This window comes from Labeo rohita, chromosome 12, assembly GCF_022985175.1.
Source record: "Labeo rohita strain BAU-BD-2019 chromosome 12, IGBB_LRoh.1.0, whole genome shotgun sequence".
NCBI classification, from domain to species: Eukaryota; Metazoa; Chordata; class Actinopteri; order Cypriniformes; family Cyprinidae; genus Labeo; species Labeo rohita.
In genome coordinates, this window is record NC_066880.1 from 2,735,913 (window position 1) to 2,748,944 (window position 13,032).

Here is a 13,032-nt window from a genome sequence, read left to right on the forward strand (position 1 = left end):
AATGTTCATGTAGGTGTCAAGTATGATGCACACCTTTTATATTTTTGATATTTATTAAAATAAACTGTAAATCATAGGTTAAAAATGCTATTTTTCACTACAGAACAGGTTCAAAAGCAACATTTTCCATAATGTAAAGCTCAATAGCATTTGAGTAAAATGACTTACAGTCACAAAAACAACTATAAAATGTTCATGTAGGTGTCAAGTATGATGCACACCTTTTACATTTTTTGATATTTATTAAAATAAATTATGGAAAATGTTGCTTTTTAGCCCATTCGGTAGTGAAAAATAGCATTTTTAACACATGATTTACAGTTCATTTTAATAGATATCAAAAATGTAAAAGGTGTGCATTATACTTGACACCTACATGAACATTTTATAGTTGGTTGTGTGACTGTAAGTCATTCGCTGTAAATGCTATTGAAGTTAGAAAAGTGTATACTAATGTCGTATGTAACTTTAGAGACGGTCCCTAATTTTGCGAATATCCAAAGTCCAACGTCAAGCCAACTTTATAGCTGTTGCTATAGCAACAATAGTGATTCCACCTATAAAAACATTGAGAATTCAGTTGGATCGATTTTTTTATTGAATTTTAGGTTTTATATTGACAATGGACCATGCAGGTAATAACATATTTAGATATTTAATTTGTAGTTTTATAATAGATAGGTGTTTAGACAGCTTTATAACACCTTAAACAGAATAATCTACAGTAAACAGAACAGAAACAGTTTAAAGCATCTGTAACTCTACATTGTATTAGTCATGTTTGTATTTTTGGTGTCATCTAGTGGTAAATTGTTGCAGGCTCATGTTCATGTTCCTCTGCCCGTCCTGTCCAGCAGGTGAGCGGCAGCGGTCCGGTGTTCTGACTGTAGGACAGGTGAGTCATCACAGTATTGAGCTCACCTGGACACGAGAACACGGTACGACCTGGACCGACCCACCGGAAAACTGGACCTGCTTCATCTTGGAACAGAAGAACAACAAAAAACAAACATATAAAGAGATACATAAGTGAATTCTGCACTCATAACAGAACTATTTATAACCATTAGCTAATGTTTTTGTACAATATCTACATAATTTTGCAACGCGGAAGTATGGTGTTTTCCTTGAACGTGCGGGATTTCAGATTCATTAGCCTCATTAAGCCTGAAAGTTTGAAGCAGTTGTAATAGTATGGAAGCAGCTAGCATGATTTAACACATTGCTTACATGATTTAACATGTTGTTAACATGTTTTAGCATGATTAGCCTATTGCTTATATTTTTATAGGCTGATTACAATGTTGTTAGCATGATTAGCATGTTGTTATCATAATTTGCAAGTTACTAGAATGTTGTCAGCATGATTAGCATGTTGATAGCATGTTTCGCACATGATTAGCATGTTACTAGCATGTTTCTAACATGGCTAACATGTTACTAGCTTGTTGTTAACATGTTTCTAGCATGATTAGCAAAGTTGCTAGCATGTTTCTGGCATGATTAACAAGTTGCTAACATGTTTCTGGCATGATTAGCAAGTTATTAGCATGATTAGCATGTTACTAGCATGTTGTTAACATGTTTCTAGCATGATTAGCAAAGTTGCTAGCATGTTTCTAGCATGATTAGTATGTCGTTAGCATGTTTCTGGCATGATAAACAAGTTGCTAACATGTTTCTGGCATGATTAGCAAGTTATTAGCATGATTAGCATGTTACTAGCATGTTTCTAATATGATTAGCAAGTTACTAACATGTTGTTAGCGTGTTTCGCGTATGATTAACATGTAACTAGCATGTTGTTTGCATGATTAGCACGTTACTAACATGTTGTTAGCATGTTTCTAGTATGATTAGCATGTAACTAGCACGTTGCTAGCATGATTACCAAGTTACTAGCATGTTGTTAGCATGATTAGCCTGATTAGCATGTAGATAGCATGTTTCGCACATGATTAGCGTGTTACTAGCATGTTTCTAACATGGCTAACATGTTACTAGCTTGTTGTTAACATGTTTCTAGCATGATTACCAAAGTTGCTAGCATGTTTCTAGCATGATTAGCATGTCGCTAGCATGTTTCTGGCATGATTAACAAGTTGCTAACATGTTTCTGGCATAATTATCAAGTTATTAGCATGATGTTAGCATGATTAGCATGTTACTAGCATGTTGCTAGCATGTTTCCAATATGATTAGCAAGTTACTAACATGTTGTTAGCATGTTTCTTGTATGATTAGCATGTAACTTGCATGTTGCTTGCATGATTAGCACGTTACTACCATGTTGTTAGCATGTTTCTAGTATGATTAGCATGTAACTAGCACGTTGCTAGCATGATTACCAAGTTACTAGCATGTTGTTAGCATGATTAGCATGTTACTAGCACGTTGTTAACATTTTTCTATCATGATTAGCATGTTACTAGCATGTTGCTAGCATGATTAGCATATTACTAACATGTTGTTAACATGATTAGCAAGTTACTAGCATGCTGCAAGCTGATTAGCATGTTGTTAGCATGTTTCTAACATGATTAGCATGTTACTAGCATTTTGTTAGCATGTTTCTATCATAATTAGCATTGTTTGCATGATTAGCATGTTACTAGCATGTCGCTAGCATGTTTCTATCATGATTAGCAAGTTATTAGCATGTTGCTAGCATGATTAGCATGTTACTAGCATGTTGCTAACATGATTAGCAAGTTACTAGCATGCTGCAAGCTGATTAGCATGTTGTTAGCATGTTTATAACATGATTAGCATGTTACTAGCATTTTGTTAGCATGTTTCTAACATAATTAGCATGTTGTTTGCATGATTAGCATGTTAGTAGCACGTTGCTAGCATGTTTCTATCATGATTAGCAAGTTATTAGCATGTTGCTGGCATGATTAGCATGTTACTAGAATTTTGTTAGCATGATTAGCAAATTACTAGCATGTTGCTAGCATGATTTAGATAGCTAGACAGATTAGAAATATTAGAAATATTAGAGTGGAAGCTTAAATGGATTAGAAATAGTACATAGAAGGGAAGCTTGATTGAGCCTCAAGGGATTCTGGGAGTTTGAATAGTGTTGCTCATTTGAACATTCTGTCAATGTAAGTCTATGGGATTTTTGGTGGTTTTGAAAGTCTGGTTTATGAAAACCGTAAGCCGGATCAGTTAGAAAAGATACAGCACACCGAGTCAGACCAGTCTGAAGGTCTGGACCGAGTTTGGTGGTTCTAGCTTGAAAGCTCTAGGAGGAGGTAGAAACCGAAATTTGGCTCAGAATAATAATAATAATAATAATCTTAAATAGTAGATCAGTTTTTTTTTTTGATATTTGCAATATCAAACAACATAACGGACTGTTTTTGTACAGATAAAATAAATGAAAGCGATATACACCGGAAATTGCGCACATTCGGATAACAAATGGATGCGCCCCAGGACTTTTAAATGCATATTTCGTCTTCTAAAAATATATATGTAAATGCTACAGATAATGCAACATGTCTTGGTTCATTATTAAAACCTGACTGTATTTTCTGGATGTTTATGGTGTGTTTAGGGGGTACACCACACGGTTCACGGTGGAGAATCTAGAACCAAAGACCACCTACACATTCAGACTGAAGGTCACGTGGCCGTCTGGTCAGCAGCACTATTACCCATCAGTCTCTGCTTCTACAGAAAGTAAGGACACAAAACATGGCAAACGACAGACAATACGTGACTTAAACGCATTCCCTTAGTTCTTGTATGATATTTTATGAGAATTCAAAGATTTTTGCTGCACAGCTATGAATACAAACTTTCTGTTAGAAATATATTAGTGTAAATACGTTTATTATTTTAATCCTAGTAAACATTATGGGTAAGGTAATTAAGTTTAAAAGTCAGTGGCTTTATATACTCATTTTGATATTTAGTATCACTGATATACTATTTTGTTAATATTTTGAATATGATTTCATTTTTGTATGTTTTGTTTTCACTTTAATTTTAATTGAAGGTTTTGTAATTTTGTTTTTGTTAGTTTTGTAATATAGTATTTATTATTTTTGTTTTATTTGGTTTTAGATGTTTTTGTACTACAACTTGCTAAATGAAAATGAGACATTCTGTTTTTTTTCTTTTTAATGTTTTATTTTAATATGTTATATTTTACTTAAGCTCCCATTTATTTCAAGTAACTTTTTTTTTAATGCGTTTAGTTTTATTAATACACCTGTTTTGCGGTAAATACAGTCTCTCTGTGTATAGTTCAGGTACAAAATTGTCCTTGAAAGGTAACTAAATCTGACAAACCTCCTTTGGGGATGTTTGCAGACTCTCTCAGTTGGAAAATAAATGTTATTAAATGTAAATCAATTACATAAAGGTGTGTGTATGACTGTGTTTTCCTCAGAGGAGCCTCTGAACGGGAGGAATCTTCACAACGCCGTCCTCAGGAGTGATGAGCTGGAGCTCTGTCGTGTGCTGCAGTCGATGTGAGACTCATTCAGACTCATTCTATATAGTTTGTTTAATTAATTTTTATTCTAGTTTAAGTTATTTTAGGACATAAAGTTAAACCAGATAGAAATGAGAATGTGTTTTGTTAGAAAAGTTACAGTGGATGTTCCTGACAAGCTGGACTTTACTCCTCTAATGATGGCGGCAATGAAGGGTTTTACTAGGTAACAATCACTATCTATCTATCCATCTATACATCTATCTATCTATCTATCTATCATGGTGTTTTGTGTTTTAGTGGAGTTCAGATTTTGCTGGATTATGGTGCAGATGTGAACAAAAAAAACAGCAGTGGCAAAGACAGGTAAGCATTTCTTTCAGTGCCATCTGCCCTTAAATGTATTTCTTATGGTATGAACATATTGGGGTGTGTGTGTGTGGTGAATCAGCCTGATGCTCGCGTGTTTCCACGGGCACCTGGACACGGTGAAGTTCCTACGCAGCTGCGGGGCGTCCTGGAGCTCTCGGGACCGATCGGGCTGCTGTGCTCTGCACTGGGCCGCAGCTGGAGGACACCTGCCTGTTGTGCAGTACCTCATAAAGGACGGATGTGAGGTGAGAGGACCAATAACATAAGAAATCAGTGTTTGTTTTCAGTTGTACTTGATTTACACCTCATAATGTTTCAGGTCGATGTGCTGGACGGCACCTCCTGGACGCCCCTTATGAGCATATCGGTTTTAACTGGAGACACGGCTGCAGCTTCACTGTTAATCAAAGCTGGAGCTGATGTCAATGTACAGGACAGAGATGGGAAAACACCACTAATGGTCAGAACTGAAGCTCTACTGTAATATCTCAGCATGTAGTAAACAACTAAATACAGAATGCTTCAGAAGGAAACATGATGCATTTACAGCCGGGGGGTGAAAACTTTTGAAATTTGAAGATCAGGCTAAATTTAACGTATTTTATCTTCTGGGAATCTTCTGTAGTTTTCGAAGGGCAATACTAAATGAAAAAAATATGATATTTAGGCAAAATAAGAAAAATGTTACACATCTTCATTCTGTTCAAAAGTTTTCACCCCCCGGCTCTTAATGCATCGTTTTTCCTTCTGGAGTGTCAGTGAGTGTTTGAACCTTCTGTCTAAGTTGCATATGAGTCTCTCAGTTGTCCTCAGTGTGAAAAGATGGATCTCAAAATCATATAGTCATTGTTGGAAAGGGTTCAAATACACAAAAATGCTTAAAAACCAAAGAATTTGTGGGACCTGAACATTTTTTTCTGAAGAAAAGCAGGCAGTTTAACTGTTCAGGACAAACAAGGGACTCATGAACAACTATTACTAAACAACAACAACAACAACAACAACAAAAAAAAAACACACACACACACAGCTGTGGATCATTCAGGTAACAATACAGTATTAAGAATCAAGGGTATGTAAACTTTTGAACAGGGTCATTTTTATAAATTGAACTATTATTTTCTCTTCCAGATTATATTATCTTCAGGTCAGTACTAAATAAAAAATAACATGCATTTTGCATGATCCATCTTATTTTGGTAAAATAATTGACATTTTGCAGATTCTGCAAGTGTAAACTTTTGACTATATATTTGACTATATATAGCTCATCATATATAAACATTTTCACCGTTATTGCCCAGAAAAAAAAAAATCTGCTGTTAATATCTAAATAATCTAAATATCTAAAATAATAAAGTAAAAAAAAACATTTTTTGGATAATTGCATTTTTTGCATATAATTATCAGTGATGTTATTAACTAATAATAATAAAAACTAAAACTTAAATAATTAAAAAAGAAAAAGAAATTAAAAAAGAAATAATTAGAAAAGAAAGAAATTTAAAAAAATAAAGCTGAAACAAAATAAAATCTGAATTTAAAAACTTCATCTAAACTTGACTTAGATGAAGAAAAAACTTAAACTTAGATTTTAGTTAAGTGTTATTAGACATTTTTCAGTTAAAAAATTAAAATTGTTGCCTTGGCAAAAATCTGAAATAAATAAAAGAACTAAAATTACTTAATTACATAATTACGAATGAATTAAAGTAAAACAGAAATTTAAAAATAAATAAATAAATAAATTAGGTAAAAAATGCCAAAAGCACATAAAATCACTAAATTACATAATTAAGATTGAATTAAAGTGAAACAGAAATATAAAAATAAATAAATAAATAAATAAATTAGGTAAAAAAATGCCAAAAGCACATAAAATTACTAAAACTTAAAAGCTGATTCAAAATATGAAACAATATTGTAACAGTATATAAATAATGCTGTTAATACTATAAGCAGTAAAATTCTAGATAGTTAAACAGTCCATATGATAACTAGCCCTGGTTTCTCCTCAAGTTATTTTTTAATTAGCATATAAAAATTGTAATATTATATTTGAAGTTACCTGTATATGCTTTAATGTGAGCGATAAACATATATGTTTGTGTTGTGTATATAATGATTAAGGTCATTCATTTTAAGGATGTGATGAGTGTAAATGTGTTTATCTTGCAGGTGGCTGTGCTGAATAATTACGAGCATCTAGTTAAAGTTCTGCTGGAGAATGGAGCTGATCCAAACATTCAGAACCAGGTCAGAACCACCTATAAGTGAAACCAGACAGCAGTCAGATCAAATGGAGAGCAATTTAGACATCTTAGACGTTAGCTTAGCTTCTTGCTTTGAGATGTTTCTCCTAAGAAAGACCTCAGCTATCTCACGTTTAAGAGAAGATCTCATTTTAAAGTTTCCATTTGCTCTTCATTTATTGGTATTTTTATCTGGGAGAAATAATTTGCAATAAAAACATCTTATTTAGGATATTTCCTCTTTCTTTCTCTGTGTTTCAGTCTGGTGTTAGCGCTGTGGAAATGGCACGCGCATTTGAAAGGAAGGTAAAACACCTTTCTTCTTGATAAAACGCCACCTCAGGACTTGTAAGTGTTTAGATCACTGATCACTGATTTCTTCATCTTTTCTTTCAGAATATCATTAGTCTGTTGATGAATAAGGACTAAATGAGACAAACCACACATCAGTTTAATAAACAACTTTACTAGCGCTGCCCTTTATGCCGACCATTATTTGTGTGCTGCAGACATCAACGTACAGTATCTTATTTCACATTTTTGATTAATCAAAGAATTATCATAAAAAAGCAGTTTACACCCGTGACACTGAAGAAAATACGAAGAAAAAGAACGTTACATGAGCAAATTTACTGATACAGCGTGATTTAAAGTGAATAATAGTAAACGATAACTGAATAAAACAAGCGAGGCAGTTAACCTAGAGACACGTGATCGCCGTATCATCAAGTCAGCGTCTAGATCTGAACAGTCTCTGTGCGTACTGTAATGCACTGTGTGGTTTAACACTGTAAAAAGGCAACGGGACACTCGTGATGTTTGATAATACAGTGAATGAAGATGAATTTACAATGTAAACACTGAGATATAATGGCACTCGTAAGGTGTCAGAATACAGGCCTAAAAGACCCACACGTGAGAGATCATAAATGGCTCAGTGGCAACAAATAATAAAGATGACTCAGTCTTGAATAAAATCAAGGCCTGTTAGTCTCAGTGCCAAACGTCAACCTGCAAACGGAGTGAAATTAGCCAACTACACATATTTATGTATATTTCGGGTTATTTCTTATTAAAATATACTACCATTTAAAACTTTGGGGTCAGTAAGCACTTGAAAAAGTCAAAAATAGGAAGCAGCACAAATGTTTTCAACATTAAAAATAATCAGAAATGTTTCTTGAGCTGCAAATCAGCATATTAGAATGATTTCGAAAGGATCATGTGACACTGAAGACTGGAGTAATGATGCTGAAAATTCAGCATTGCATCACAGAAATAAATTCCATTTTAAAATATATTCAGATAGAAAGCACATATTTTAAATTGTAATAATATTTCAGAATATTACTGATTTTACTGTATTTTTTATCAAATAAATGCAGCCTTGGTGCACAAAAAATCTTATCAACGCCGAACTTTTAAATGGTAGTGTGTGCTGTATATTTGTTGTGAAAGATGTTTGCATGTCTTTGTTTACAGTCGTTCACAAATTTTCCATCATTGTGCATCAGACTATCATTTTTACAATTCAGTTTAGTCATATTCTGTTGTAGTTCCTCATAAAGTGTCAAGTTACAGAACTGTTTATTTACCAAAGCCAATTTTGGTAAACTTAAAGCCTTTATGCATAATGCATTATAAAGAATGTCCATTGTAATGCATAAATAATTGTTAAAATGCATTATGAATGAATAGAGAAGTACTATAATGTATTATAACAGCGGTTGCAATTATTCAAGAGATCATATGTGACCCTGGACCGCAAGAATTTTTTAAAACTGAGATTTATACATCATCTGTATGTATAAAACTGTGTAGAAGCCGAATAACGATTTTCATTGATGTATGGTTTGTTAGGATTGGACAATATTTGGCTGAGATACAACTATTTGAAAATCTGGAATCTGAGGGTGCAAAAACTATTGAGGAAATCGCCTTTAAAGTTGTTCAAATGAAGTTCTTAGCAATGCATATTACTAATCAAAAATTAAGTTTTGATATATTTAGAGTAGGAAATTTACAAAATATCTTCATGGAACATAGTCTTTACATAATTAATGATTTTTGGCATAAAAGAAAAATGTACAATGTATTTTTGCCTATTATTACAAATATACCCATGCTACTTAAGACTGGTTTTGTGGTCCAGGGTCATATATAATAAGGTGCACTGCAAGACATAATTAATGCATTAAAACTACTTTTATAATGCATTATACTGTATATAAAGGCTGTAATTTGTGTTTTGACCCTGTTGACAGTAATTCATGACCATAATTGCTGCTAAACGTCTATTTTTGAATGCTTTGTGCACATCCTATTATTTCAGTGCAGTGTGTTCATTTACCCTGACAAATCGCCCATGAACCTTTGCCAGCGATGCAAACCCACTGACCGCAGCGTGTTTGAGGGAGACCAAAGGGATTATGGGAATATTTAGAGAAGGATTCATGTGTCTGTTTTCATTAACCGCAGTCCACTCATAATGTTCCATGTGGCAACATTAGTTGGGTCGATAAGAAAGAAAATCCATGTCATTTGTTTAATCATTTCCCCACAATAACTATTTCAAAGTACATCTATAAAAATATGGCTGCATGACCATGAAATCAGGGCCTCTCAGATCTTTCCAGTCTTCTCAAAGCTGGGATCTCCTGAGTGAACCGTCTATCTGAACATCAGACAGGTCACAGGAACACAACAACATCTGTGTCTGTCTATCTTCTTTACGAGATTTGAAATCAACAAGAGCTGGATTTGGTGCATGTAATTTGTTGCAAATGTTGCAAAACTCAAAAAATTTAGGATCAAGACTTGTTTAGACACGTGAAATGAAGTGAATTCAGAACGTTATTCAGCTGTCCAGGTCATATTTCACCTCAAAATCAAAAGGAAGATGTAAGAAATAATGTTTTTATTAGAAAAATCGAAGCCTGTTTGCATTGTGATATTTTAAGTACATTTTCTAATTTCTCATTACTGCAATACAGTAATGACAATTTCATTGTCTGGATGATTTTTATATTTTTTAGTTTGTTTGTTTCATTTGCAAAAATAAATCTAGAGACTGAAAAAAGTTCAGTTTTATCATTAAGATTTCCATGACAAAAATTAAGCAATAAAATTACATTAATTTTTTTCACTAAAACTCCCATTATATATATATAATTTTAATTGTTATATTTATGTTTTTATAGTATTTGTTCTTATTTTTGGCATTTTACATACAAAAATAACATGCCTGAATTTTTTTTGTTTTAAATTCTAATTATATATGATGATTCTCATTAGATTTTCATTAATTGTTTTATTTATACTAAAAAAACCCCAAAAAACTTTATATCAGTAATGAGAATCATCATTTAGAATTTAAAAAATAAGAAAAATATTCAGATTCATTAGAGTCATTAAAATGAGGAAGGAATAAGCCTAATTGTCTTAGAATTAAAAACAAAAATGACAAAAAAAAAACAAAACAAAAAAAAAACTATTATTTTGCCTATAAAATGCCAATTTTTTGTTATGGAAAACTGTATTTATTATTTTGTTTCCTTTAATTTGGGATACAATGTGACCTGGACATGTTATTGTGAGACGTAGGTTCTTCAACATCCCTTAAGTATCACTGCGATCCTAATTCGGGTTTAATCATGTACGTCTGAAATACACAATAAAAATGGCCATTACATCATATGAAATTGTTAAAAAGCCCTTTTCATATACCAAATGACATCACAGAACCATCAACTCCCAATTCATGTTTCCATTTAAATCTGGTTTTCAATCCAGTTTAGCATCCACATGACGTGGTTGATGTTCACAGATAACACTTCTCGTCTTTATCTGCTGGTACACAGTCGAAAAATGTCAAAACAACAACAATAGCAACAACAACAAAAAGGACAATCAGGTAAACGTGGGCGAACCACCGATTGCTACGATTGAGAAAGTGTCAACCACAGTGCACTGTGCTCAAATAAATACGCTCATAACCGACATAAATAACGCGTGACATGTACCTGAGCTTGGACTCATAGCACCGTTAATAGGGAGAGCACCGCGGGGGTCAAAGGTCACCCCTCGCATCACCACGTGTCCCACAGAGGTTCATAGTGCAAAAAGCGAGCGTCTCCAGGGACGAGATCCCTTCTGTCCGGCTCTCAGCTGCTAAACTTCACTCCGGCTGTGAAGTGAGGCTTCGGCAGGGTGGGCGGCTGTTTAGGAGGAGGCCTGCAAGTCCAAAAATAGGTTAATCACCTTAAAGGAATAGTTCATCCAAAAATGAAAATATGTTTGTCACCCTTAAGCCATCCAAAATGTAGATGAGTTTGTTTCTTAATCAGATTCGGAGAAATGTATAGCTTTGCATCACCAATGGATCCTCTGCAGTGAATGGGTGCCGTCAGAATGGGAGTCCAAACAGCTGATAAAAACATCACAATAATCCACAAGTAATCCACACCACTCCAGTCCATTTGTTAACATCTTGAGAAGACAAAAGCAGCGGTTTGGACTCTCATTCTGACGGCACCCATTCGCTGCAGAGGATCCATTGGTGAGCGAGTGATGCAATGCTATACATTTCTCCAAATCTGATGAAGAAACAAACTCATCTATATTGTGGATGGCCTGACGGTCAGTGCATTTTCATTTTTGGGTGAACTATTTCTTTATTGATTTGGCATTTGTTAGCAGGTGTTATGGGTGTGTTTGTACCTGCAGGGCTGTGGGTGAGGCGGAGCGGGTCTTGGGCAGGCCGGGGTCGGGATGGGAGCTGGAAGTCGCACAGCCGATGGGTTCCGCATCACCCGGACGTTTCGGCCAAGCGGGTCTGCGGGAAGAGGCTTCTGGGGTGCACTGGGCTTCTCGAACGCCTGGAAAAATAAGAAGAACTGAACTGAGTACATGAAGAGGAACACACAGCGATGAGATTACATGGAGAGCAACTGGAAACTGTTCTGAATTCTCCTGCTTCTCAGAAGTTTCTTCTGAGAAAAAGACTCCAGTAGATCAGTGGTGTTATTGCTAAGTGAAACTATCAAAAATGGTTTTCATTCATTAAAAGCTAAAACAAAATAAAATAAAATATAAATGTAAAAATATCTGTGATATTAACTAAAACTAAAACTTTAGTAATTGAACTAAATCTGAAATAAATCTAAATATTTAGATGGAAAAATCTGTGTTGTTATCTAAAACTATTAAAATAGTAATTGAATTAAAGCTGAAATAAAATAAAAATATATTATGAAAAAGAAGTCAAATCAAAAATACTTATGATATAATTACTTAGTTTTAGAAGTACTAAATTTAAAACATGTAAAATATTATATATTATATTCTCTCCCTCAAATAAACTCATATATATATATGAAGAGTTTATTTGCATATACAGTATATATATATATATATATATATATATATATATATATATATATATATATATATATATATATATATATATATAAAATTTAGAAACATTTAAAAACAAACAAACAAATAAATAGATGCCATAGAGGTAAATAAAAAGAGAATGTATTTAGTTTATTTATTTTTTAATTTATTTATTTTATATTTTAAAAAATTGCATAAGATGAAAATGATAACTGAAAATATAAAATATTTAAAATATAATAAAAAAGGAAAAAATAGTTCAAAATAATAATAAATATTGTAATGATAGATAAATAATATTAAAAAAAAACAGTCGATCCCATGTGAGTTTCAGATGAAGATCTGAAAGTTTCAAACTTCCCAAGATACTAAAGTCTGCAATACAGTCAAATTAAATTATGTTTCTCATCAAATAATCTAAGCTCATTTCTATAGCTCTGTCCTCTTACTGCATTTCATCAACTGTCTCATGGATATCTATATCTATAAAGCAAAAACACATTCTTCTGTGTACATTTATAGTACATTTTTGTAGCTTTGCACAACCAAATACTTTTGTAT

The 13,032-nt window shown here is 33.3% G+C and overlaps 2 protein-coding genes across 3 annotated transcripts in view; one reads left to right on the top strand and one right to left on the bottom strand.

The window, feature by feature from the left end:
* Window positions 1–539: 539 nt before the first annotated feature.
* fank1 (fibronectin type III and ankyrin repeat domains 1) lies at window positions 540–7,521 on the top strand. Its single transcript, XM_051124879.1, has 11 exons — window positions 540–635; window positions 855–1,029; window positions 3,566–3,690; window positions 4,406–4,487; window positions 4,602–4,676; window positions 4,751–4,816; window positions 4,902–5,067; window positions 5,142–5,282; window positions 7,001–7,078; window positions 7,336–7,380; window positions 7,471–7,521. The coding sequence occupies exons 1-11, from the start codon at window positions 623–625 to the stop codon at window positions 7,501–7,503; spliced, it is 999 nt and encodes a 332-aa protein (XP_050980836.1). The 5' UTR covers window positions 540–622; the 3' UTR covers window positions 7,504–7,521.
* Window positions 7,521–13,032, bottom strand: part of LOC127174433 (disintegrin and metalloproteinase domain-containing protein 12) — a 123,516-nt gene continuing 118,004 nt past the window's right edge. For both annotated transcript variants that reach the window (XM_051124870.1, XM_051124871.1), the window contains exons 22-23: window positions 11,794–11,951; window positions 7,521–11,307 (exon numbers count right to left, since the gene is read on the bottom strand). In XM_051124870.1, the coding sequence (XP_050980827.1) occupies window positions 11,238–11,307; window positions 11,794–11,951 (228 nt within the window). In that variant the 3' untranslated portion in view covers window positions 7,521–11,237. The remainder of the gene's footprint in view (window positions 11,308–11,793; window positions 11,952–13,032) is intronic.

Bases quoted from the DNA above. Each gene is read 5' to 3' on its own strand.
- fank1 (XM_051124879.1), top strand. The intron at 4,677-4,750 runs GTAACAATCACT...TTTGTGTTTTAG, and splicing joins GCAATGAAGGGTTTTACTAG to TGGAGTTCAGATTTTGCTGG. The intron at 5,068-5,141 runs GTGAGAGGACCA...ATAATGTTTCAG, and splicing joins TCATAAAGGACGGATGTGAG to GTCGATGTGCTGGACGGCAC.